Source organism: Saccopteryx leptura, chromosome 7 (assembly GCF_036850995.1).
Source record: "Saccopteryx leptura isolate mSacLep1 chromosome 7, mSacLep1_pri_phased_curated, whole genome shotgun sequence".
Taxonomy (NCBI): domain Eukaryota; kingdom Metazoa; phylum Chordata; class Mammalia; order Chiroptera; family Emballonuridae; genus Saccopteryx; species Saccopteryx leptura.
Genome location: NC_089509.1, coordinates 115,563,199 through 115,588,462, shown reverse-complemented (window position 1 = coordinate 115,588,462; position 25,264 = coordinate 115,563,199). Strand labels below are relative to the sequence as shown.

Sequence of the window (25,264 nt, the reverse complement as noted above, 5' to 3'; positions counted from 1 at the left end):
ATCCTGGCAGTGGGTCCTGGGGGTGGACGGAGCAGGACAGAAAGGCTTTGGCAATCTTAAATCCAGCCAACACCACAGTCATAATGTATCTGATTTCCCCTGGGATGGTCTGATGGTCCCAAGTGCACCCACAGTAACGTTACAGTAACAGTATGGAGGAAGGGGAGGGAGAGGATCATAAGCGACCTCTGCAGCCCAAGTTCAGCCAAGCACTTTCCTGACCACTGAAGGTAAGCTGATTAGGCAGGAAGATAGCCAGAACAAAGTGACCCAAGGTAAGGCCACCCTTATTATGCACGCCTTTACTGATGGCCCACTGACTAGCTGCCAAGCAGCATGCTATGCTGTCAGAAAACAGACAAACCGTCCAGGGGGAAAACAAGGTTTACGAAGAATTTATGAAAGGGCACATTTATACCTTATTTAAGCCACAACAGTACTACTTGTATTTTCTGTTCAACGTCCGTCCCAAACCTCATCTGCACTGAGACACTGTCCCTATCACCTAACAGAAAAGCAAGCTGAGGCACAGAAATGAAGTCTTCTCCAATTTGCAGGTAAGCAATTTGATTTACTTCATTAAATAAGAACTCAAAACTCACCCTGGCTGGTTGGCTCAGTGGTAGAGCGTCGGCCTGGCGTGCAGGAGTCCCGGGTTCAATTTCCGGTCAGGGCACACAGGAGAGGCGCCCATCTGCTTCTCCACCCCTCCCCCTCTCCTTCCTCTCTCTCTCTTCCCCTCCCACAGCCAAGGCTCCATTGGGGCAAGGTTGGCCCAGGCACTGAGGATGGCTCCATGGCCTCTGTCTCAGGTGCTAGAATGGCCCTGGTTGCAATAGAGCAATGCCCCAGATGGGCAAAGCATCGCCCCCTGGTGGGCATGCCGGGTGGATCCCGGTCGGGCGCATGCGGGAGTCTGACTGCCTCCCCGTTTCCAACTTCAGAAAAATAAAAAAATAAAAATAAAAACCAACTGAAACAGAAAAAGGTTATAATTTTTTTTCTCTTGGCAAGCCCTGCCCCAGAGGGTCTGGCCGTCAGAGCTGTGGACAAATAACCCGACATTTGAACAGCCAGAGGGGAGGCCAGTGCGTCGGTCAGCCGAGGCCAGCTGGCCTGACTCAGGAGTGATGACAGTCCCATGTGGATGTAGAAAAAAGAAAAGCTTCCCAGAGTTGCCAAGGGATAGAGACACAGCAGCATCAAACCAATTAACCCAGCAAGTGTTTACAGAATGCCTACTCTGGGCACAGGGGTACGGAGAGTCAGGTAGCCTTCTCTCATGAAGGCTGCACCCTCTTTCTCCAAAAAAAGAAAGAGAGAGGGCAAGAGAGAGAGCAAGAGAGAGAGCGAGAGAGAAAGAAAGGAAAGAAGGAAGGAAGGAGGGGAGGGAGGGAGGGAGAGAGGGAGGGAGGGAGGGAAAGAAAGAAAATCAAGCAATTCAGCCTGACCAATGGTGGTGCAATGGATAGTGTGTCAAACTGGATGCTGAGGTCCCAGGTTTGAAACCCCAGGTCACTGGCATGAGCCCAGGATCATCAAAAAATGATTCTAAGGTCACTGGCTTGAGCCCAAAAGTCGCTGGCTTAAGCAAGGGGTCACTGGCTCAGCTTGAGATCCCTGGCCAAGGCACATATAAGAAGCAATCAATGAATACCTAAAGTGATGCTACTATGAGTTGCTACTTCTCATCTCTCTCCCTACCTCTGTCTTTCTCTATCTCAAAAACAAAACAAAACAAAAAAACCCCACAATTTAATTTGCCCTTTAAAAAAAATAAAAATAAACATGATCACTTTAATATATGCAAAAGGTATTTCACAAAATTCAACATACTTTCATAATGAAAATCCTCAAGCTGATAAAATAGTACCTATAACAAGCCTACAACCGACATCGTAACACAGAAGAGCAGAACTGTCCCCCGTGAAGACGGAAGACAGGAGGGCTCCTGCTTGCGCTGCTGCTACCCTCCGCTGGGCTGCAGTCCTAACAGCGAGCATGGAAAGAGATGAAAGGCCTTGGGGCAGAAAGAAAGAAGGCAGGCCCCACTTGCAAATGCTATGCTGTCTATATAGAAATTTCTGGAGAATCTACAAAACAACTACTAGAACTAATAAGTTATTTTCCAAAGTCACAAAATCCATTCTATTCTTACATGTTTGCAATAAACATTTGAAAAATATTTTTTTCAATTTCACTTAATAGAAACAAAAAAAAATACATAGGAATAAATTTAACAGAAGACATTAACATTTTGAGTAGTGAGTTTTTCGTTAACCCTTTGAGTGAGGATGTACATGAACATTCATACTACCCAAAGGGTTGAAGATGTCTCCACTGAAAATTACAAAATTTGCTGAGAGAAATTTAAAAAGAGCTAAATAAATACAGAGATATTATCACAGGTCACATTTGTGGGAAAACCCAGCTATTAGATACCGATTCTCCACAAGCTGATCTATAGATTCAATGCCATCTCAACTGAGATTCCAAGAGGCCTGTTTTGTTTTGTGGGTTTTTTTGTAGAATTTGACAAGTTAATTTTAAAAGTCATATGAAAATGCAAAGGACTTAGAATAACCAAAGTAAGTTTAAGAAAGCAGAATAAAGTTAAAAAAAGAGAGAGATAGTAAAAAGAAAGGAAAAAGATGCCTTGCCCTGTGTGACTTCAACACTTACGGTAAAGATACAGTAACCAAGAAAAGAGACAAGCCAACATCCTTCTCTTTCTCTTTCTCTTTCCGCTTCCTCTCTCTCTCTAAAAACAAAATTTTAAAATATTTTTAATTTAAAATTTTTTTAAAACATTTAATAAATTAAAAAATTGATAAATTCAATTTCATCAGAAAGACTGGCCTGACCAGGCGGTGGTGCAGTGGATAGAGCGTCGGACTGGGATGCAGAGGACCCGGGTTCAAGACCCCGAGGTCACCAGCTTGAGCGCGGGCTCATCTGGTTTGAGGAAAAGCCCACCAGCTTGAACCCAAGGTCTCTGGCTCCAGCAAGGGGTTACTTGGTCTGCTGAAGGCCCGTGGTCAAGGCACATATGAGAAAGCAATCAATGAACAACTAAGGTGTTGCAATGCGCAATGAAAAACTAATGATTGACGCTTCTCATCTCTCTCCATTCCTGTCTGTCTGTCCCTGTCTATCCCTCTCTCTGACTCACTCTCTGTCTCTGTAAAAAAAAAATTTTTTTTTTAAACCATTTAAAAAAAAAAAAAGACTGTTCTTCTAAAGATGCCATTTAAAAAGAGGCAAGCCACAGACTGGAGAAAATACTTGCAGCACATACATCATACAAAGGACTTACATCCAGAACATGGGAAGAACTCTTAAAATTCAGTAAAAAGACAAAACAATAAAAAAACGAGCTAAATGCCTGACCAGGCGGTGGGGCAGTGGATAGAGCATTGGACTGGGATGCAGAGGACCCAGGTTCGAGGCCCCGAGGTCGCCAGCTTGAGCGCGGGCTCATCTGGTTTGAGCAAAAGCTCACCAACTTGGACCCAAGGTCACTGGCTTGAGCAAGGGGTTACTCGGTCTGCTAAAGGCCCATGGTCAAGACACGTATGAGAAAGCAATCAATGAACTACTAAGGTGTCGCAATGCATAATGAAAAACTAATGATTGATGCTTCTCATCTCTCTCCGTTCCTGTCTGTCTGCCCTGTCTATCCCTCTCTCTGACTCTCTCTGTCTCTGTAAAAATAAATAAATAAATAAACCACTACATATCTATCAGGACACGTAAAACATTGTAAAAAGACTGGCCACACCAAGTGCTGGTGAGGATGAGGAGCAACAGGAACTCTTATGCCCCGCTGGTGGGCATGTCAAGTTCAAACCCTCTGGAAACCAGTAGAGCAGTTTCTTAAAAAGTTAAATGTACACAGACCATGACCCAGCAATTCTGCTACTAGGTGTTTACCCAAGGGAAATGAGAACATACATGCACACAAAGAAGTTCGTGGCAGTTTTATCTGCAATAGACCTAAAGCTCAAATGGATCAACCTATTGTGCAAAACGAATCAACAAATTGTGGCGGGGGGAGAAAAAGGATATACTATCATCATTCAATTTACACAGAATTCTTAAAAACTGCAAATAATCTACAAAAATAGAAATGTTTGCCTCAGGGACAGGGGGTGTAGAGGGGATAGAGGACAAGGAAACTTTCAGGGGACTGAACTGTTATCCTGACTGTGGTGACAGTTTCCATCGGTAGTTTGTGTGTGTGTGTGTGTGTATGCACGCACATGCATGCATGAGCACACATATATAAACTCATAAAACTGTACGCTTTTAATAGTGCAGTTCACTGTACAGAAATTATGCCTCAACTAAGTTATAAAAAAAAAGTTACTATTTACATATCTTAGTCACAGTGCACTGGAATGTTCTTTAAGAGACAGGGTGAACCTTTCTCTGAATGACTCAAGTGACCATATAATTTTATCACCCAAGCCAGGAAACTTCTGCAAGTCAAAGTGGATGCCAAGAATCATTAATGTTTCTCACCAGCTGGTGGCACAGTGGACAGAGTGTAAATCTGAACACTAAGGTCTCAGGTTCAAAACCCCAAAGTCACCAGCTTGAGTGTATGGTCGCAAACTTGAGCAAGGGGTCACTGGCTCGGCTGGAGCCTCACAGTCAAGGTATGTATGAGAAGCAATCAATGAACAACTAAAATACCTCAACTATGAGCTGATGCTTCTCATCTCTCTCTCCCCCTTTCTATCTCTCTCTCACTCACTTAAAAAAAAATCATTAATGGGTGTCAACTCAGCTACAAAAGGGTGTGTGAACTGGCAGTGCTTGGGACAACCCAGCACAATGGCTTTGGGAACAGCAAATACCCAATCTATTCCTTGGTGTGATTAGATACTGGTGGTTGATAAAGCGAGCTGTGAAATTCACTCCTCAGAAGACGGAGCAGAGCCGAACAGTCTCCAGGATCAGCGATGCCTGGGCTCTTGCTTTCCAGAGAATAGAATGGCCCTGGTGTCAACGTCAGGGGCAGGGCAGATGCCAACACTCCTGCCTCGAGTCAGTGTCCCCTCAGCCTTTCCACAGGTGGCATGGGGACCACCCCACTCCCACTTTGCAGATGTCTCATTACAAGACTGCAGAGATGGCACCAACTTCGGCCGGCTTCGCTAACCCGTGTCCAGCGGGGCAGAGGTGGGTCTGGGAGCGGCCCGCAGAGCCGCGCTGACTAGGGCGCACTGGCCATATCCAAGGGGCTCCGCACTGGGCTGAGGTCTTGAGGTTTATCTAAACATCCTGTGCAGAACGAGTACAACCACTCCCACAGTCCCACCCTACCTGGAAAAAAGGCAGGCGTGTTGGGGGCGGGGTAGGGGTGGGGTGGGGAGTGGGGAGATCACAGGCTTCATTTCTGAGTTTACATTCAAACCAGGTGCTTCAGCTGTGGAGGGGAGGGAGTACAGCCTCCCACTCCAGAGCAGGGAATTGTCTTAATTTGATAAATTGTCTCAAGGAAATAAAAAGATCCCACCACTCTACATACTCTGAAATACAAGTTCATTCTGGGACAGAATGATACCATTTCTCCAACTTTCAAGGAAAAAATCAGATCAACCACATCCCTGGCATATTTGCCAAAGAATACTGGGGAAAGAAAGATTAAAATTATTCATTCCTAGACACCCAAAGGACAGATTCAGTCCACCCATGTGCCTTCTCTACTGTTTCTTTTCTCAGAGAACCTTCACTTTACGAAAGTACTTATAGACAAACTTCAATCTCCACTGTCCATTCTGGGGGGTTTTGTTTCCTCTGCCACGTGTACATGAAGACAAGTAGCAGTGTAAACAATGAACACACAGACACATACACACCCATATATAACACAGACACCCACCGCGATAGTGCTGTGAGAACAGCCTGGATTTTAGATTTCCTTACTCGCTAATAACCCAGAGCCCAAACAAGCAACGGTGTCCTCTCCCAGCCCCACCCCTGAACCTGCTTCCCAGCACCATGACTGGTCCCATCGCTCACCAGCCAGGCTGCCCGAGAGACAGGTCCTCGCACTGTGCCCGCCTGGGATGACTCTGAGAACCGAGTCCTCGCACGCACGTGGAGTCTCGGCTCTGCGGACCATCTGTGCCACAGAAGCAGGTGCTGCTTCAGCGAAACCCCACACTTAGCAAACACAAGGCCGCCAGTTGGGCGCAACGCCTGCTTCTTCCTGCTTCTTGAATCTGAGAACAAAGTGGATTATGAAGCATGGAATTCACTGGATTAACTTCCTTCTGCGGCTGCCCTTCCAGGTCTGCTCCGCTGTCCAGGGTGTGTTTTAACAATCACACCATTTCATTCACTGAGCACCTACTGTGTGCCAGGTGCCTGTCCCACCACCACGTACGAGGTGCTGCTGTCCGCCCCCCGTGCGGATGGAAGGATGAAGCCACAGCTGTTAGGGACTCAGATCCCACAGCTGACGGCGGGCACAGCCAGGACGTGAGGTCAGGCTCTCCTGGAGCCCTACAATGACCAGGAGCCAGGCTCACTGACGGAAGGGCATCCAGGCAGCAGGTGCTGCGTCCCTAGCATGGGGCTTCCGGTCTGGCAGGGCTCCTGGCCTCAGAGGACTTACAGGACGGCCCAACCCCCAAGTCCAATTCTCCCCGTCCTACATCCAGGCCAGCAGTCACAGAAACTGGGAAGAGCTTTTCCAGGCAAGGAAGCTTGCCAATGATATATATAGCTTTTCCTCTCTCCGAGCCAAAGTGATCAACATGGGGGTTTTGCCCAGGAAGTATCTGAGCTCCAAACAAGCTGAGAGGGAAAACTGATGTTGAAATATGGACAGAGGTCATGGTCCTCACCACAGGGGCACCCCTGGCCCGCCCAAAGGCTGCCGTCTGCTGGAAACAGCTGAGAAGCTCATGCTCTGTGGGCCTACTATGGAACTTGACTTCGCTCAGCAAACACGGTGCCAAGTAGGCAAGATTTAAAACTACTGGAAAGACTACTTAAACCATTAATAGCTTCCCTTTTATTTAGAGTAATAAAAACAGAAAAAGACAATGAAAAGGAAACCAAATGTAATTAAAAATATAAGATAATTAAACAAAGGGACCTTGTATTTTTAATCACACTTGGTTGTCTTTACATTTTCTTTTTCCTGTTTTTAGTAGGACAGCCTGAGAACTCTTAAGGATAATAACTCTTTCTGAGTATCTACTCTGCAGCTGCAGATGCCACTGTTTTAACAGTATAGAAAACTAAAATCCTTCGGAATCCCTATAACCCAGAATGAGTACTAAGCGTGAGCTAGGTGAATGCTGTTACTTCCTTACTAGTAGTGATGAGCAGTGGTGGAGATAAAGCTAGAAAACATTCAGAGGGCACTTTCTGCAAGCCCAGTGAAATAACCTGGAGATGAATCAGTATTATCCCAGTTCACAGATGAGAAAACTCTATCTTAGAAAGATGAAGCCTCTTGCCCTCAGTCACACAGCTAACAAAGAAGACCACCTTTATAATATACCTCTCGAAACATCTGGACACCATGAAATACTTCAGCACTATCATTTGAGAAAAAGGAAGTTATAATACAGGCCTGAAGAAGCACTCCACTCTTTGTATGGCATGTTATTCTGACACGGTCATTTCCGGGCAACCGCCAAGATGCTCAGAGTGAAGCCTGCTAAATCCTCATCCCAACAGCCACAAGACTAAGTCACTCAAGATTTCAATATGGTATTTTCCGGGAGAATCCCTTTCAATATGAATATTCTACATGAGAATATAACTCTCATTCAATTTACACTGACACATATATCTATATGTATATACACACATAAACATATATATTATGTACAAAATACATTTTTTTGTGCCATAGACCCCTTTTGGCAGTCTGCTGAAGCCTATACACCCCTTCCCAGAATGTCTCTAAATGTAGAAAATAAAATACTAAGGATTGCAATAGAAACCAATTTTACTGACATACATCCATATCCACAGACCCTTTAGAAAGTGCGGGGGAAGCTATGAGCCTAAGCTAAAAATCCCTACCAGGCAACACACTGTCTGTCCTCTCTCCTCTCTCCCTGCCCCCCATCTCCCAAAAGGGGATCTGGGAGTGACTGGCACTCTGGCAGCCATCCTGACCCAGGACCCAGATGACCCTGGGGCTGTCATACTGAACAAGGACTACCTTCTTTTGTATGGAAGAAAAAAACTTAACCTGTTCACACCATTCTTATTTTGCCACTTTTTTCATATAAACAGACAAAATGGGTGGGAAGATGCCCTCCAGAAAGATAGGTCCATGTTCTAATTCCCAGAACCTGTGCACGTGAGGTTATCTGAAAGAGTCTTGGCAAAGGTAATTAAGGATCTTGAGATGAAATCATCCTGGATTATCTGGGCAGGCTCTAAATCAATGACAAGTGTCAATACTAAGAGAAGACACAGCGGAAGGAGGAGCAGCCACGTGAAGACGGGGACAGGCCATGTAAAGACGCAGGAGAGGCTGCAGTGATACGGTCACAGTCCAGGGAAGAACACCTGGAGCCAAGAGACCCGGAGAGGCAAAGAGTGGCGTCCCCTCTAGGCCCTCAGAATGCAGCCTGCTGACTCCGCATTTCAGACTTCTAACCTCTGGGAGTGTGCAAGAATCAACTTCTGTTGTGTAAGCCATGTGGTCCTTGTCCCAGGAAAATTAACAGAGCAACAGAACCTGTTTGTAATGGACATGTCTCTCTTGATTTTCAACACATTACTAAGAATTAAACATAAGCCCCCTTTCGTATATGGAGTGTTGAATATAGCATAATGCAGAATCAACCCTCTAACACAGGGGTCAGGAACCTGTGGCTCTTGATGGCTGCATCTGGCTCGCAGACAAATCTTTAATAAAAAAAATAATAACGTTAAAAATATAAAACATTCTCATGTATTACAATCCATTCATTTCCTACCGCTCATGTTCATGGTTGCGGGTGGCTGGAGCCAATCACAGCTGTCCTTCGGGACAACCCAAATGTTTATTGGATAATGCGTAAAGTACACGGGTCATTGTATGGCTCTCATGGAATTACATTTTAAAATATGTGGCGTTCATGGCTCTCTCAGCCAAAAAAGGTTTCCGACCTCTTACTCTAACATGTATATCTTAAACTTAATTCTCACTCAGTTTATATTAAAAATCCTTTCTTTTTTTTTTTTTAAAAAGATTTTATTTAATGATTTTAGAGAGAAGGAAGAAAGAGAGACAGAGAAGTGAGAAGAGAGAGAAAGGGGAAAGGGAGGAGTGGAAAGCACCAACTCATAATACGTGCCTTGACCGGGCAAGCCGGGCTTTCGAACCAGCAAGCTCAGCGTTCCAGGTCAACGCTCTCTCCACTGCGCCACAGCAGGCCAGGCAAAACCCTCTTTGTTTGGCCAATCCATTTTCCTGGAATTTAAAAATAAACCCAGGGCTCGTCCTTCCCTCCATTCTATTCTTCCATGATGCCAACAAGTATTCGGTCCTCGCTTTCTGCCTCTGCCCAGGCTTGCTGTTCCCTCCAGCCGCCCCCTCCCCCCTCACGCCCGCACGTGCCGACTCCTCCACCACCCTTGTCCATCCGGGCCATGCTGTCCGGACAGGGATGTTCTGTCCAGCTTTCTGCTCACGTCACTTCCTCCACCAGCCTGGTCACTTCCGCCAGGGTCCCGGGATCTGTCCACTTCCTTGTCATCAAACCCAGCCCAGTCTCCTCCATTCATTTATTACAGGTGACATGCTCAGCAGAGATTCTGAGGATCCAATAATGATCATCTAAATCCAATAATGATTCATCTAAAACAGGGGTCCCCAAACTACGGCCCGCGGGCCGCATGCAGCCCCCTGAGGCCATTTATCCGGCCCCCACCGCACTTCTGGAAGGGGCACCTCTTTCTTTTCTTTTTTTTTTTTTTTTTTTTTTAATTTTTCTGAAGCTGGAAACAGGGAGAGAGAGTCAGACAGACTCCCGCATGCGCCCGACCGGGATCCACCCGGCAAGCCCACCAGGGGCTCTGCCCATCCTGGGCGTCGCCATGTTGCGACCAGAGCCACTCTAGCGCCTGGGGTAGAGGCCACAGAGCCATCCCCAGCGCCCGGGCCATCTTTGCTCCAATGGAGCCTTGGCTGCGGGAGGGGAAGAGAGAGACAGAGAGGAAAGCGCGGCGGAGGGGTGGAGAAGCAAATGGGCGCTTCTCCTGTGTGCCCTGGCCGGGAATCGAACCCGGGTCCTCCGCACGCTAGGCCGACGCTCTACCGCTGAGCCAACCGGCCAGGAGGGGCACCTCTTTCATTGGTGGTCATTGAGAGGAGCACATTGACCATCTCATTAGCCAAAAGCAGGCCCATAGTTCCCATTGAAATACTGGTTTGTTGATTTTAATTTACTTGTTCTTTATTTTAAATATTGTATTTATTCCTGTTTTGTTTTTTTACTTTATAATAAGATATGTGCAGTGTGCATAGGGATTTGTTCATAGTTTTTTTTATAGTCCGGACCTCCAATGGTCTGAGGGACAGTGAACTGGCCCCGGTGTAAAAAGTTTGGGGACCCCTGATCTAAAACAATGTAAGCAGAAGCAGGAATACAGAAGTAACTCATGCCCAAAAACGAAGCTGTCAGCCACAACCAAACCCAAATCAATTACAACAGAAGGAAGTTTGATCTCCTCAACCTCCAGGGCAGGCAACAGAGGTGAAAAGGGGCACAAGAGGAAGCACAGGGCGCCCTCTCCGGGAAAACTGCCCCCTCTCCTGGGCAAGGGGCTCCACACCAGAGCTGCTCTGCCGGGGACACCACCCACATTTTCCCGAACGTCCCTCCTGGAACAGGTGTTCACTCTGGCAATAGTTTCAACAGTAAAAACTAAAACTATTCTATGTCCCTAAGTACTTGAGGAGCAAACAGAACATAACTGATCATGTGTGACACATGTAGCTATACAGTGAGTTATCTGCAACTATAAAAGCGATCATCAGAGACTCACAAACACTGCTGTGTTCATTACATGTTAACATTTAATGTCTGCCTAAAAAAAAAAACCCTGAAGGGTATTCTGATTATATAACATAATTGTGAGTAATTATGAAAAATTAAAATATAGTAATAAAGTTGTTGTTAAATAACTTTTTAAAAATCTGAAGGGAACATGAAAAAAGAAAACAGCTGCTGAGCTGCTGTAGAATCTTTTTTTCCTATTTTAAATCTCATCTAAAATCATTACTACGATTCAAACACTTTGGGAAATGAACGGCTCCACAGGCGCCCAGACGTGCTGCTGGTCCGCCTGCCCCTGAAGGCGGTGCACCTGCTGCCCCCCCACGCTGTCCTCTGCAAGAGCAGTCCCCAGTCCTGCACCCCGCTCCCACACCCCGGGCCCTTTCTCACTGCTCTCACAGTACTTTGCACCTTCTTCTATGCTACTTGTCACAGGAACTATGATTATTGCTTTTCATCTCTGGAGAAGCACAGGGAACATGTTTACGCACCTCTGTCCACCCTCAGGCAGCCAGTAAGAGTCTGCCACAACACAGGACTTTGAAAGAAGGAAAAACAAGTCTTTCTAGACCATGCATTTTTTCCAACTGGTTTCTGTTTGATTTCAGCAGTTAGGTTGCCAGGGTAGACTGTACTTGTCACATTAATCTAGTATTCTCCAGGGTGAAGACGTTTTCAAAGGGTCCAACTTGCTGGAAACACACACGCACATGCACACACAGCAAAGGGGCAGGCCCTCCCACAGCTGTTCCCAGAACCCAGAACCACAGGGCCCCACAGCTCCTGAGTCTTGCTCACCCCAGCGCTCAAGGCATCGGTAAGTGGGGAAGGCTAACCTATGGGGCTGGCCCTCAGGATCAGCCACAGTAATCCCTGGTCCCACAGGGATTTACAAAAAAGAAACAATTCAACAACCTCTCTGAACAGAAAGGAGCACGGAACCAACTTCCGAGCTCCCGGTGACTCGCAAAGCCGGTGTTACTTTCAACTGGAGATAGCAGTGTAAACAGGCAAGCTGTAATGAGATGTGTGTGACTAATTGCACGGATTACTAAGGAGCCTGTGCTCACTTAGTGTCACGAGTGGCCCACATGTGGTTTTACCTCAAAATCGTGGAAATCTTTTAAAAAATCATCCATTTGTAAAACAGCACCACAATCTCTGGGGAGGGTGCCAGGAACCTTGTTTAAGAGTCCCATTCGGTGCTCAGGCACAGCCAGTTTGGGAACAGAGCCACTGTCCCAAAGCAGAAGGCCAGTGTGAACAGGAAGACCTTAAAGAAGCGAGTTTTTGCCCCACCTTTGAAGAATAGACAGGTCTATGGAGAGATCTGGGGAGAGGGCTCCCAACTGAGGGGCCCCATAAAGACCAGGCGACCTACACACAGGTGTTGACCCTACAAAGGGCAGGCCTGGCTGCGGCAGGTCCGTGTCGGGCAGGCTGAGAGAGCCTGGGAGCGCCGATCCCCTGGGCTGCATTAGGTCAGAAACAAGGAGGTACCCAATGATGTGTAGTGCTTTTTCAAATGGGCAAAATGACTCTTTTTAATGTTTTTCTATTTCAGGTATATTCTAGTAAAACTTGTCTTTCCTCTTCAAGATTCAACCCAACTGCAGTTGCCGGCACGACTCAAAGAGGTGAGAGTGAGACAGACTGCACTGGGCCTAGTGATATCTGGAATAATCCATAGTGACTTATTTAATTAGAAATTATTATTCAACAAACAGAAAAAATGTGCAGTATTTCATTTAAGTAACATAAGTAAACCAAACTAAAAGAGCATCAATTATCATCCTAATAGCAAATACATCATGCCTACATTGTATTAACTCACTTAAATCCTCACAACAATCCCATAAGTGGGCACTTAAATTATTAGCCCATCTCTCGATGAGGACACTGAGGCTCAGAGTCATTAAGTGCTTTGCCCCAGGTCACTCGGCAGGCAAGAGGCTGCACTGATTCACACAGGGCTCCCAGGCCTCGCCTATGAGCATGGCTGCTGTGCGAGGCCCTGGGGGGGCGTTTCAGAGACAAAGGACAAGAGCCTGGCCCAGCTATCTGGGCTCTGACACATGCCAGCAAACACAGAGCCTGGACTGTCAAAGACAGAGATCCTGATTCCTCTGAGAAACCCAAAATTTGGAAATACCATATGACACATAATTTTCTCTATAAATGAAGTAAAAGGTAATTGAACATGTCATAACAGAGGAGTCCAAAAACACATCCTTCCCACAGGCGCCTTCTTCTCACGACACTGGCTTTCTGACTATCTGCCCTCCAGCTGCCCAGCCAACTATGACTGTGTGGGGGACCCAGAGCCCCACTGAGGGAGGGTGTCCCATCCCAGATCTGGGGAACTGAATGTGGGCCTCGGCCAAACCACAGCCGCTGCTCGTCCTAGGGCCAACACGCCACCCAACGCCAGTACCACATCCTGAGGGGTCTGAGGGTGAGGTCACAGGCAAGGCCACAAAGACAGAGTGATGAGTGGGTGGTGGTGTGACAGCAGGTGGCCAGGGCTACCCTGATCAGGATGAAGGGCTCTGGGAAGTGAAACTTCCACCAAGAGCCAACACCCTCTGCCAGGGGATGTGGGCGTGAATGGGTCACAGTCCCCGTGTGCTCCAGGCTCCTTGCCCTTCACGGGATACAGGCCAGGGCGCAGCCAGCACCTGCCTGCCCTCAGCCCTGGACCTGCTTCCACCATCAGTCAGGAGCACTGTGTCCACCTCGGGTGACAAGCTCCTCATACAACTAAGTTTAAGAAATCTAGCCCTGGCTGGGCAGCTAGAGCACCATCCAGATACACCAAGGCTGTGGGTTCCACCCCCGGTCATGGCACATGCGAACAGCCAACCAGTGAACACATGAATACGCAGGACAACAAATCAATATTTCTCTCTCACTTACTCTCTTTAAAATCAATTTTAAAAAAGAAAATCTTTACTAAATTGAATTCCATTGATTCTACCTCCTCAAAAGGGAAAGAGCCTCAGCCACCAGCTACCGTGAAGTCAGTCCCTGAAGGAAAGAGGTGAGGGCTCTAAAACTGGAAGGGGCCAGTGACAGGCTCCTGGTAGAGGGGACAGAGCCACCTGAGTCTTGCCCAGTGCGATGTGACCAGGACGCCTTGTGAGCTGCTTTCTAGGAAGCATCTGGATCACATTGCTCAATTCCCCAGTGTTCTTTAGCACTGTTACCCAATTCCCACGTCATGCAAATCACAGCACAGCGCTGGTGACAGGAGAACAGCCAATTACGGCCTGCAAGGCCACTGCTCCACACTCAGCCCTTTCTGTCCCTGTCCCTCCCCTGCAGTGCCAGCAGGCATCCTCCCACCCCGCGTCAGGCCACAGCAAAGGGCCCTCCCTGCCCGCCGTCCTCGCACGCTTCTAGCCACCTCTCCTCTGAAGAGCCAGTCTCCAGCAGCAGCCAGCCAGAACAAAACCCACGGATATCACCCCTGGCTTTAAAAATCTTAATAGCTTTCCAATACGTTTGTCAAAAAATGTTTTTCTTCTTTTCCAAGTGAGAGAAGGGGAAATAGAGAGACAGACTCCCACACAAGTGCCATGACCAGGATCCACCTGGCAACCCTTGTCTGGTGCAAATGCTCTGCCCATCTGGGGCCATGCTCATAGTCGAGCTATTTTTAGCACCTGAGGCTGAGGCTCCACAGAGCCATTCTCAGCACCCAGGGCCTATGCACACGAACCAATCATGCCATGGCTGCTGGAGGAGAAGAGAAAGAGAGAGGAGGGGACGGAGAGAGAGGGTGAAGAAGGAGATGGGCTCTTCTGTGTGCCCTGACCGGGAATCAAACCCAGGACATTTACACACTGAGCCGATGCTCTACCGCTGACTCAAGAAAGTCTTTACTCCCCATAGCCTGGAAAAGTACTTCCCCCTGGCTTCTGCCCATCTCATCATTCTCGCACACCTGCTCCCTCCCTCTGGACACCCGGCACAGCTGGCCACTGCCCACGATCTTTCTAGGCACCAGGAAGGCCTTCTGCAAGCCCGCCCAATGCCACAGCCCGAGCTATCCCCCTCATGGCCTGCTGGTCCTGTGTCTGCACTACCTGCTGTCTCCCTGGCACTGCACGCTGCATCAGGAAGGTCTGGTCCACTGAAAGCCGAGTGACACTGGTTCTGCTGAGTGACCTCAGTGACATGAACACGGCCCAAATCACCCTGGAACTCGCAGTGACCGAGTCATTCCTCAACAAGTAGTTATGAGCACCTACTGTGTGCTGGCACTTGGGGAAAGCAGTGAACAAAACAGACAGAAACCCTTGCTCTCACACAGCACACATTACAGCATTATAACAAAAGAAACACAGCCGAGCGGACTCGGACAGTGACCCTCAGGAGGGACGGCGAGGTGGGGAGCAGTGTGAGAACAGACCTAGGCCAGGGGTTGGGAACCTATGGCTCACGAGTCAGATGTGGCTCTTTTGATGGCTGCATCTGGCTCGCAGACAAATCTTTAATAAAAAAAATAATAATGTTAAAAATATAAAACATTCTCATGTATTACAATCCATTCATTTCCTCCCCTCATGTTCATGGTTGCGGGTGCTGGAGCCAATCACAGCTGTCCTCTGGGACAACACCAAATTTTTATTGGATAATGCATAACATACATGGGTCATTGTATGGCTTTCATGGAATTACATTTTAAAAGATGTGGCATTCGTGGCTCTCTCAGCCAAAAAGGTTACCAACCTCTGACCTAGGCTGTACCCTGCTGCTTCTATCTGCTTTTGCTGCACTTTGAAACTTTAAATAACATTAAAGGAAGTGATGACATTTTACCAAGACTTTATTAAAATAGGACATAGGTTAAAAATGATGAAAACACTGACTTGGAAAAATAAGTAAAAAAACAAACAAAACACTGAACTCTAATAGCTCCTCAGTTGCCCTGGGCTGCTACAGGAAGATTATAAAAGCAGCCAGCATAGGACTTGAAGATGACAACTAAAATCACTAAGGAAACTCAAAGATAAACAGGTAAGTGAGGGGGAATATCCAAAGTCCATGAAAACATTCAGAAACCCCAAAGAAAATGGAGGCACTAAAAGAAAAATCTTTCCCTGAGGCAGGGAGATGACTACGTTAAACAGAAGACATTTGAAAAATACTTCCTCCACCAAATGAAAATATGCCAGAATAAAAACAAAGTTAAAGGAACATAAAAACTATGCTGGAACAGGGTAAAAATCACAGTAAATGCAGTAAGAAACTAAATTAAAACTTTAACAAATAGAATTAGAGAAAATCAACAAATAAAAATAATGCAGGACACCATGGCAGACATGGAAGATGAAGTACCCCACGCCCATGACCTCACAGCCCCTGGTCCCTACCAGTATCTGTAATTCATTTAACCAGTCTGCTGCTCTAAGGCAAAAGCCTTGGCACCTTCACCACCACATCCCAGGCTGAACGGCTGGCACCTGCGGTCCCTGCCCAGCCTCCACCCCTTCCACCAAGAGCTAGAAGCCGCCCTCTCCTACCTCGTCCTGTACACCCTCCCCTTCCTCCTCCAGGTCACCGTCTATACTGCAGCCAGAGTCAAATGCTCCAACACTGCAGAGCTGGGAATTCCACTCAAGGGAACTATTCCACGGCATCACAGGTGGAAGGACCAACCCACACCCTCCCCATGGCCTCCTGTGGGCTCCTCTCCCTCTGGTCCCAGCGACCTACACAGCCTTCTTCCACTTGTCCTCACAGTGGTAGCATGTCCCCCATCACAAGGTCTATGTACATGCTGGGCCCTATACCGGTCCCTGGCAAAGTGCCTATAGACACAAGACAGACACACACACACACACACACACACAAACACACACTCACAGACACACCTGCACACATTCCCTTCAGTGGATTTTACTTCTGACCCCTCTTCATGTCTCTGCCCCCTGCCACCTGTTCCAGCCTGGAGTGGTGCCCCTTCTGTGTGCTTCACCGAGCCCCCACGGAAACACAAGGTTGATGTAGAAGAGCCTTTCCACGGAAACTCACCAGTTTCCAGAGCACGGTGCCTGGCCCCAGGGAGGCCCAATAGATATATGCTGAATCAATGAACAAACAAACCAGCAAAGTTCCCCAAGAACAAGACAAAGCACATGGAACAAAAGAAAAAGAAGAAAACAAACACACCTTTCAAAACTGGAAAACCAGAACCCGAGCCTGAAGACAGTAGGCTCACTGCACACCAGACAACCTGGTAAGCAAACACCAGCACCACACGAGAGAAAGAGTCCCCCAGAGCCCAAGCAGAAACGTGCAGCTCCCCTCGAGGACGTGGCCAGCTTCAAGGCTGGCTTCCGGTGCCCGCCTGCAGCACCGGCATGGAAAACTGCGCTGTTGGAGCCAGCTAAGAGAAAATGCCGGATTCTGACTCCTTTGTGGAAAGCAAAACATTTTACATGATTTCTCTCCTTTGTTCTTCAGTCTTTTCTCATTTTCCTGAACCTGACATGGACGGTTGACCACCCAGTGGAAGAACACACAGAGCGACACGCTCTATGTGGATACACACTCAGTTTGGAACGAACCTGGACCGAAGGAGCATCGCCATTTAGGCTGGCTACAAGCAGACACAGCATAAAACTTCTGTGAACTGTAAGTGGGTGAAGAAAAGGACATTTTCAATTCAAGTCATTAACAAATATAAATGTGAACAGTGCATATGCCACTCACAGAGACGCAAGACAGAAGAGAGGTACCAAGGAGGCATACAACGAAGCCAGTACAATTACAGTCAGCCACAAAACACAGGGGCAGATGCAGAAACACCCCGACAAGTGGAAGCATCACCATTAGAACAAAGTGTTCCAGACTGAAATAACACAAATTCTACGAATAGACTATTCAGAAAGATGACATCTAAAGTAACAAGGAAAACTAAAGATAAAAGTGAGGGTGGAAGAAGGAAGCATGCATATTGACTAAATTCTGAACAAATGAAAGCATGTCAACATTAATATCAGAGTACAATTAGTGACAAAAACTATTCAATGTAAAAAGTTACACTATCGCTTCACATATAAGACTAACGTAAATCAACTTTGTTTTAATTTGCTACGTCAGTATGTATACATTAAGTGATAAAAATAGAGAGGCACACATGCGCCAAATAAACGTGCTTACGTGTCGAAACTTGTGATAGAAACAGACAAAACTTTCCGGCAGGCCATATATATATAGATAGATAGATAATTTTAAAACATGTTAGACAACAAAAAACATATATATATATGACAAAGAGAATAGGAAATATTCTTTAAAGAGTATAAAAGTCTGGCCTGTGGCAGTGCAGTGAATAGAGTGTCATCCCAGAATGCTGAGGTCACAGGTTTGAAGCTCCAGGTTTGCCTGGTCAAGGCACATAGGAGAAGCAACTACAATTTGTTGCTTCCTGTTCCTCCCTTACCTTTCTCTCTCTCCTTCCTCTAAAATCAATAAATAAAATATATTTTTTAAAAAGAGTATAAGAGCCTGACCAGTCTTAGTGCAGTGAATAGAACATCGACCTGGGACACTGAGGACCAGGTTCAAAACTCTGAGGTGACTGGCTTGAGTGCAGGCTCACCACCTTGAGTGTGGGGTGGCTGGCTTGAGCATGGGATCACCGACAGGATCCCAAGGTCGCTGGCTTGAAGCGCAAGGTTGCTGGCTTGAGCAAGGGGTCATTGGCTCAGCTGGAGTCCCCTGGTCAAGGTACATATGAGAAGCAATCAATAAAGAACTAAAGTGCTACAACTATGAGTTGATGCTTCTCATCTCTCTCCTTTCCTGTCTTTCTTTCTCTCTCTCTCAAAAAATAAAAATAAAAGAAACATCAGAAAGATTTTTTTTTGTAAGAGTTGAGAAAAATGAGTAAGCCTATTTTCTAATCACCTGCATAAAGAACTACCTAATCCAAGTTCTGCTCAAATGCACATGTAATATTTATAAAAACCCACAAGTCATAGTCTCAATGATTTTAAAAGGTATGTTCTTTGATCACAGTAGGATTAAGCTTAAAATCAGTAACAATACAACTAGAAAACTCTGCCAAGTATCATCAAATTAGGAAATACATCAGAAAGAGAGACAAAAGAATATGCATTATGAGCGCATTTACATAAATACCTAAAACAGTCAGAACTCATCTCCAGTATCAGAAGTCAGGACTGTGGTTACCGGCGGGGAGGGAGCCTCTCGGGAATGGGGTACTTCTCATCACATGGGCTGTGTGGCGGTTATACAACAAGCTCTACACTCGCATTTATACACTTTTTGGTATGGAAGTCATATTTTAATTTAAAATATATAGTTTCAGTAATACAGAAATACTGCTTTAAGAAATGCTCTTTTGAAAAATGATGGGAGTAAAAATGTACCTTCAGCACAAATCTGTAAATTTTGTGATCCTAAAGCTGAGGATAATTTTAAAACATGTTAGACAACAAAAAACATTTTGCCTGGAAAGTTCAGCCCACTATTAGTGTATGAAATCTAGTATAAAAAAAAGACAAAGCACTAAAACTATTTCAGCCCACGAGGACAGAGTGAAGGTAACTCGGAACCCTCCCAGTACAGCGCTGAGGATCTGAAAGTCATGGAAAAGCAATCCATAAAGAGAGAAACACAAATGGCCAATGGACTGAGAAACATTTTACCTCGTTCTGACCATTAAACAAATGACCATTTTTAAGCTATCAAAGTGGCAAAAATATTCTAAAATGTGAACACATGGTGTTTGTAAAAGGATGGAAAAAAGCCCTTGTGTGAAGCCTTGTTGATATTTGTAAGGGTAATTTGGCAATAATACCCTTTAGTTTCATAGATTAGTAGTAGCATGTTGAATCATCAAAACCACACAATTCCATGTTACCACAGAGGCCGGGTCACGAAGCCAGCGAATCCCCCTTTCTTTTCATGCTGCTGTGTGCTGGGCCTCGTAAGGGGGCAACCCACTGTCTGCTGTCCTCCCCACCTCTCCAAGTGCCCTCTGGCACGGCTCTGCCTGTCAGGAATCCAGAGGCCAGCTCTGTGCCGTTAGCTTCAACCCAGCTGACTCTGCTCTTAAAGAACAGGACAGGCAGACCCATCAAGTCACATAAGACTCGCTCGTGCCATTTCCTCCACCAAGCCGTCTCCAATCCTCTCCTCGCCCCCGGGTCCCTCCACCAAGCCGTCTCAAATCCTCTCCTCGCCCCCGGGTCCCTCCACCAACCTCTCTTGGAAGTCTCTTGTTCCAAGAGTCCCTACTGCTCTATGGGACAGTTCTCTGGCCATTTGGGAGAGTAATAAAAATGGAGTCTTTTCTAACATGGAGCGGATTGACTCATGTGTCTACAGCTATAAAGGTTCCCTTCTGTTGGCCGATTCATGGTAACAGCAGCTTTCACTGACTGGTTGGTTGTACCAGGCGAGCAATTTCAGTACAATTTTTATAGTCTGGGAATCACAACTGCAATAGCTGGAAAACCAAATGAGATATTCCAGGAAGTGCACCTGGGCTCACTAACTCATTCCTTCCGCCCTCACTCCCTGAGCACGGACTGCTTCTTCCCAGGAGGGCACGGCTCACCGAAGGAAGGGACGCACCTGCAGAGAGACTCCTGCGGGGCCCAGCAGCCAACTGCAGGGTCAGAGGTCGGAGAGTAAATACTACCAGGGCTAAGAGACAGGACAGAACATTAAGCGTGAATCTTAAGCAAAGAAAATCTTTGTGTCGCCTGCAGCCCCAGTGGGGGGACCTCACTGATGCTGAGGAAGCGTGGCTGGGGGCACTGGGCACCACACACTCCCCATTCATCTCCACAGCCCACACGCCATCGCGGTGACTCACGAGGTGAGCAGCCTGAACCTGAACTGTTTCTGGGGGCCTCGGTATGGCCTTCCTCTTGTCCTCTCACTTGTCCGGCTCTAGAGCACTAACAAAACGAAACGTCAACGTGAAGGACGGCGCCTCTGCCGGAGGGCCAGGAACCACCCACACCTACGCAGCAGGAACAGCGTTCCGGAGGCTTCTCCAACAGGGCCAACTCCACATCTGGACATCGAGTGTTTGGCCCTCCGAAGACACAGGGTGGTTCATTCTCAGATCAGGCCAACAAAGCCGCACAGTAAGTTGTGTAGTCCCAAAGTGCCACACTATTTTTCCATAACATTTTTATTGAGATAGATTCCCATATAATTAATTTACCCTGTTAAAGTATACAATTCAGTGGTTTTTAGTACATTCACACAGCTGTGCAACCATCACCCATATCTAATTTTAGAACATTTTGTCACCCTCAAAAAAAAAAAAAAAAAAGAAATCCTGCACTGTGGCAGCAGTCCTTCCCCCTCGGCCTCTAGAGACGCCCCATCTACTTCCTGCCTCTGCAGATTTGCCTACTGCGGACGATCACGTGAATGGATCATAGGGTATGTGGCCATTTGTGTCTGGCTTCTCTCAGCAGCGTAATATTCTCAAGGTCACCCAAAGCTGTAACATGTATCGGTACCTCATTTATCTTTCAAAAGCCTTTTAGAAGTTTCTATTTTCTACCTCAAGTAGAATTCCATTTCTAAGAATTTATACCATGGAAATAATCATAAACATGCCTAAAATGATCTGTGTACAAGTGTACATCACATTATTTATGATAAGGAAAAAATAAAATGTTTCACATAGAGATTGGATACATAAACACACACATTTAAATGATGTAATACTATATGTAAGATTTTGAAGGCTATTATAAGATAAGAGAAAAAATTAACTGAAAAAAGTTAAAAACTATTGTATCAAATGTATTTGGTGGAACATAAACCAAAGTATATTACTATGTATACTGGGTAATAGGAATATAGATGGTTTCAAATTTCCTAGTTATAGTTATACACTTAAAATTTTTCTTCAATAACTTGAATGATCAAAAAATAATAATTTGTCTTTAATAACATTTTTCTACTAGGAAAAAAACAACTTTTGGCAAGTAACTAGAAAGCACTCAGAGTCTCATGTTTTCATTTTCTATATTATTATATTATATATAGGAAAATTAAAATACACCAATTAATAAGTAGCTTGTAAAAATTGTGAAAAACAGAAAAAAACTAAATATAAAGCAGAAATTGAATTTAGTAACGAATAAATGGGATTGACCAATAATCCAAGAATTGGTTCTCTTAAAAAGAATTTAAAAAAAGACAGGGTTTACGAAATCTAAACAAGAAAGCCCTCCCTGGCCAGATAGCTCAATTGATTAGCATTGTCTGAATATGCCAAGGTTGTAGGTTCAATCCCCAGTCAGGGCACATACAAGACTCAACCAATGAATTCATAAATAAGTAGATCAATAAAATCAATGTCTCTCTCTCTCTCTCTCTCTCTCTCTCTCTCTCCTCCCCCTTCCTCTCTCTCTAAAATCAATAAATAAAATTTTTAAAAAAGAAATCTGACAAAAATAACGCTAAACAAAGTTAGAAATGCCACAGGAAATCTAATAAGAGACACAGATGTTTAAAGAGCAAATAATACATGCTACTCAATTTGAAGGTGTGTGCCTGACCAGGTGGTGGCACAGTGGATAGAGTGTTAGCCTGGGATGCTGAGGACCCAGGTTTGAAACCTCAAGATCGTCAGTTTGAGCACAGGCTCATCTGGCTTGAGCGTGGGATCACAGACATGACCCCATGATCGCTAGCCTGAGCTCAAAGTCACTGGCTTGAGCAAGGGGTCACTAGCTCAGCTGGAGCCCCTCAGTCAAGGCACATATGAGAAAGCAGTCAACTGAAGTGCCTCAACTATGAGTTGAAGCTTCTCATTTCTCTCCCTATCTGTCTGTCTGTCTCTCTTCCTTGCTAAAAGATAATAATAATAATAAACTTAAGGTGTAGAATAAATAGTAAAGTAAATTATAAAAAACAGACTCAAGGCCCTGGCTGGTTGGCTCAACAGTAGAGCACTGGCCCAGCGTGTGGAAGTCGGGATTTGATTCTCGACCAGGACACACAGGAGAAGCACCCATCTGCCAATCCCATTTCCCCTCTCCTTTCTCTCTGTCTCTCTCTTCCCCTCTTGCAGCCAAGGCTCCACTGGAGCAAAGTTGGCTCAGGCACTGAGGATGACGCCATGGCCTCCGCCTCAGGTGCTAGAATGGCTCCGTTTGCAACAGAGCAACACCCCAGATGGGCAGAGTATTGCCCCCTGGTGGGCATGCCAGGTGGATCCTGGTTGGGCGCATGGGGAGTCTGTCTGTCTGTCTCCCTGCTTCTCACTTCAGAAAAATACAAAACAAAAAACAAAAAAAAAAGCAGAAAAAAGAGAGAAAGAGAGAGAGAGACTCATAAAATAAAAAAGCCTAAATAATCAAAAAGCAAAAATAAATCTTTTAGGCTTATTCACAGACTTACATTCCAGAAAAGACTTTATGACAGATAATTTAAAGTTACTTCTCTCAAACTTTCAAAAAACAATCAATTCTAAAGTTATATAAAATGTTCTAGAGCACACAAAATCTTAACAAATTACTAAATAAAAATTTTTAAAGATGTTATTTATTGAGAAGAGAAGAGAGAGAGAGAGAGAGAGAGAGAGAGAGAGAGGAGGAGCAGAAAACATCAACTCGGAGTAGTTGCTTCCCCACATGCCCCAGCCAGGCGAGCCCAGGTCCTAGACCCTGTGATCTCAGCATTCCAGGTTGGTGCCCCATCCACTGCGACACCACAGGTCAGGCTACTAAGTGAATTTTATGGTGCTATTTTAACTCTGAAATCGAAACACAACAAAAGCTACCTTCCTACGCCAAAGAAAAGCACACACATGGATGGGAAAATTCAAAATTCAAAATTTTGGTTGTAAAGTTCAACATTACAAAAATAAATTACTACTAGGAAATGGACAAATACCTAAAAACAAAATGGTCATCTAAATTAATGCTCAGAACATTCCAATGAAATTCAACACCTATTCATTCAACTCTAAAATCATTTGCAAGGTTTAAGATGTCTCTCCCAGTCACCAAGTAAACAGTTAAATTCATGGAGCAAAAGCTAAAAATATTCCAAGTAAAATGAAGAATAAAGTAAGAGAAACCATCAGGAAAAGCTAATTCGATAAGCCACAAAGCAAAACCAAGAGCAGTTAGTTACATCAACACAAAGTGGAAATTTAAATGGAGAAAGGAAAATCAAATTCCTCTTAGCAACATCACTAGTCAATCCATCATTAAATAAATGACATGAATATCTGAAACTAACACTAATCTAAAATGTCAGATCTTAAATGTGAAGAAAATGACCTACCTTGATTGTTATAAAAAATTGAAAAAAAAATTAGGGAGCCTATTTTATTTCTAGATGAGATAGCTTATATATAATAAAAAGAAAATTATTTTTAAATACTCAGTTCCTAATACTAGAGTCATATTTTATACAAGTAGGTTCTAAAGTCAGCCCTTGAAGCCAAAATTATAAAGTCATACAAGAAATGCTATACAATAATGAATTATAATGAATATTTAGCTCCGTCAACATAGGAAAATGATCACCATAAACTGTCAAGAGAAAAAGAATGTAAACACAAAAGAATCACTCTGATCTCACAAGACAGAGCTTTTGTGAGGTCGTACACGACTGTGCTCTTAAAACTCCTAAAGAATGCTCAAGAACATTTTTATAGATTGGGGGGTAGTTTTAAAGTATATTTTAAAAAATATACCAAAACATCAACAGTCTATGTTTTGAGGTGGCCTAATTATGGCTATTTTTTAATTGCATCAACATATTTTTCTGTATTCTCCAAATTTTCTACAATAATCCATGAAAAATAGACCTCTGTGTAAAACTGTTAGAAAAATGTAAAATTACAACATGTTAAAAAATTCATTTGGATCCTCTTGTTCTTCTGTGTTTACATCCCAAATTCTCAGTTATTTTCCAACCACAGTACTATTTTTAGCATTAAATTAGAAATTTACCAGGAATCGTTCCCTTCAGAGCGAAAAGGATAAAACCTGGACTGCTCCCACATCCGTTCAAATGAAGAAGGCCAACCAGATGTGGCGGCGGACCAGGAACGGTGCGCACCCAGGGTCTTACCGTAAAGCTGTTGTTGACGTTTTTGGTGCTGGACTCCGCCACACTGGCATCTGTCAGGTCCACCTCGTCAAATATGATGGACTAGGGGGAGACACAGGGACCATGGTCAGCGTGCAGCTAAGGCACCCGGAGGCCTT

General features: G+C 45.1%; 1 protein-coding gene across 5 annotated transcripts in view; it reads right to left on the bottom strand.

Moving 5' to 3' along the window:
• DGKD (diacylglycerol kinase delta) overlaps positions 1-25,264 on the bottom strand; it is a 115,552-nt gene that overhangs the window by 56,252 nt on the left and 34,036 nt on the right. For 4 of the 5 annotated variants that reach the window (XM_066346347.1, XM_066346341.1, XM_066346340.1 and 1 more), the window contains exon 3: positions 25,128-25,208. In XM_066346347.1, coding sequence (XP_066202444.1) covers positions 25,128-25,208 — 81 coding nt within the window. Of the gene's footprint in view, positions 1-6,030; positions 6,168-25,127; positions 25,209-25,264 lie in introns of those variants that run through there. The other variant, XM_066346345.1, reaches the window with a different exon arrangement.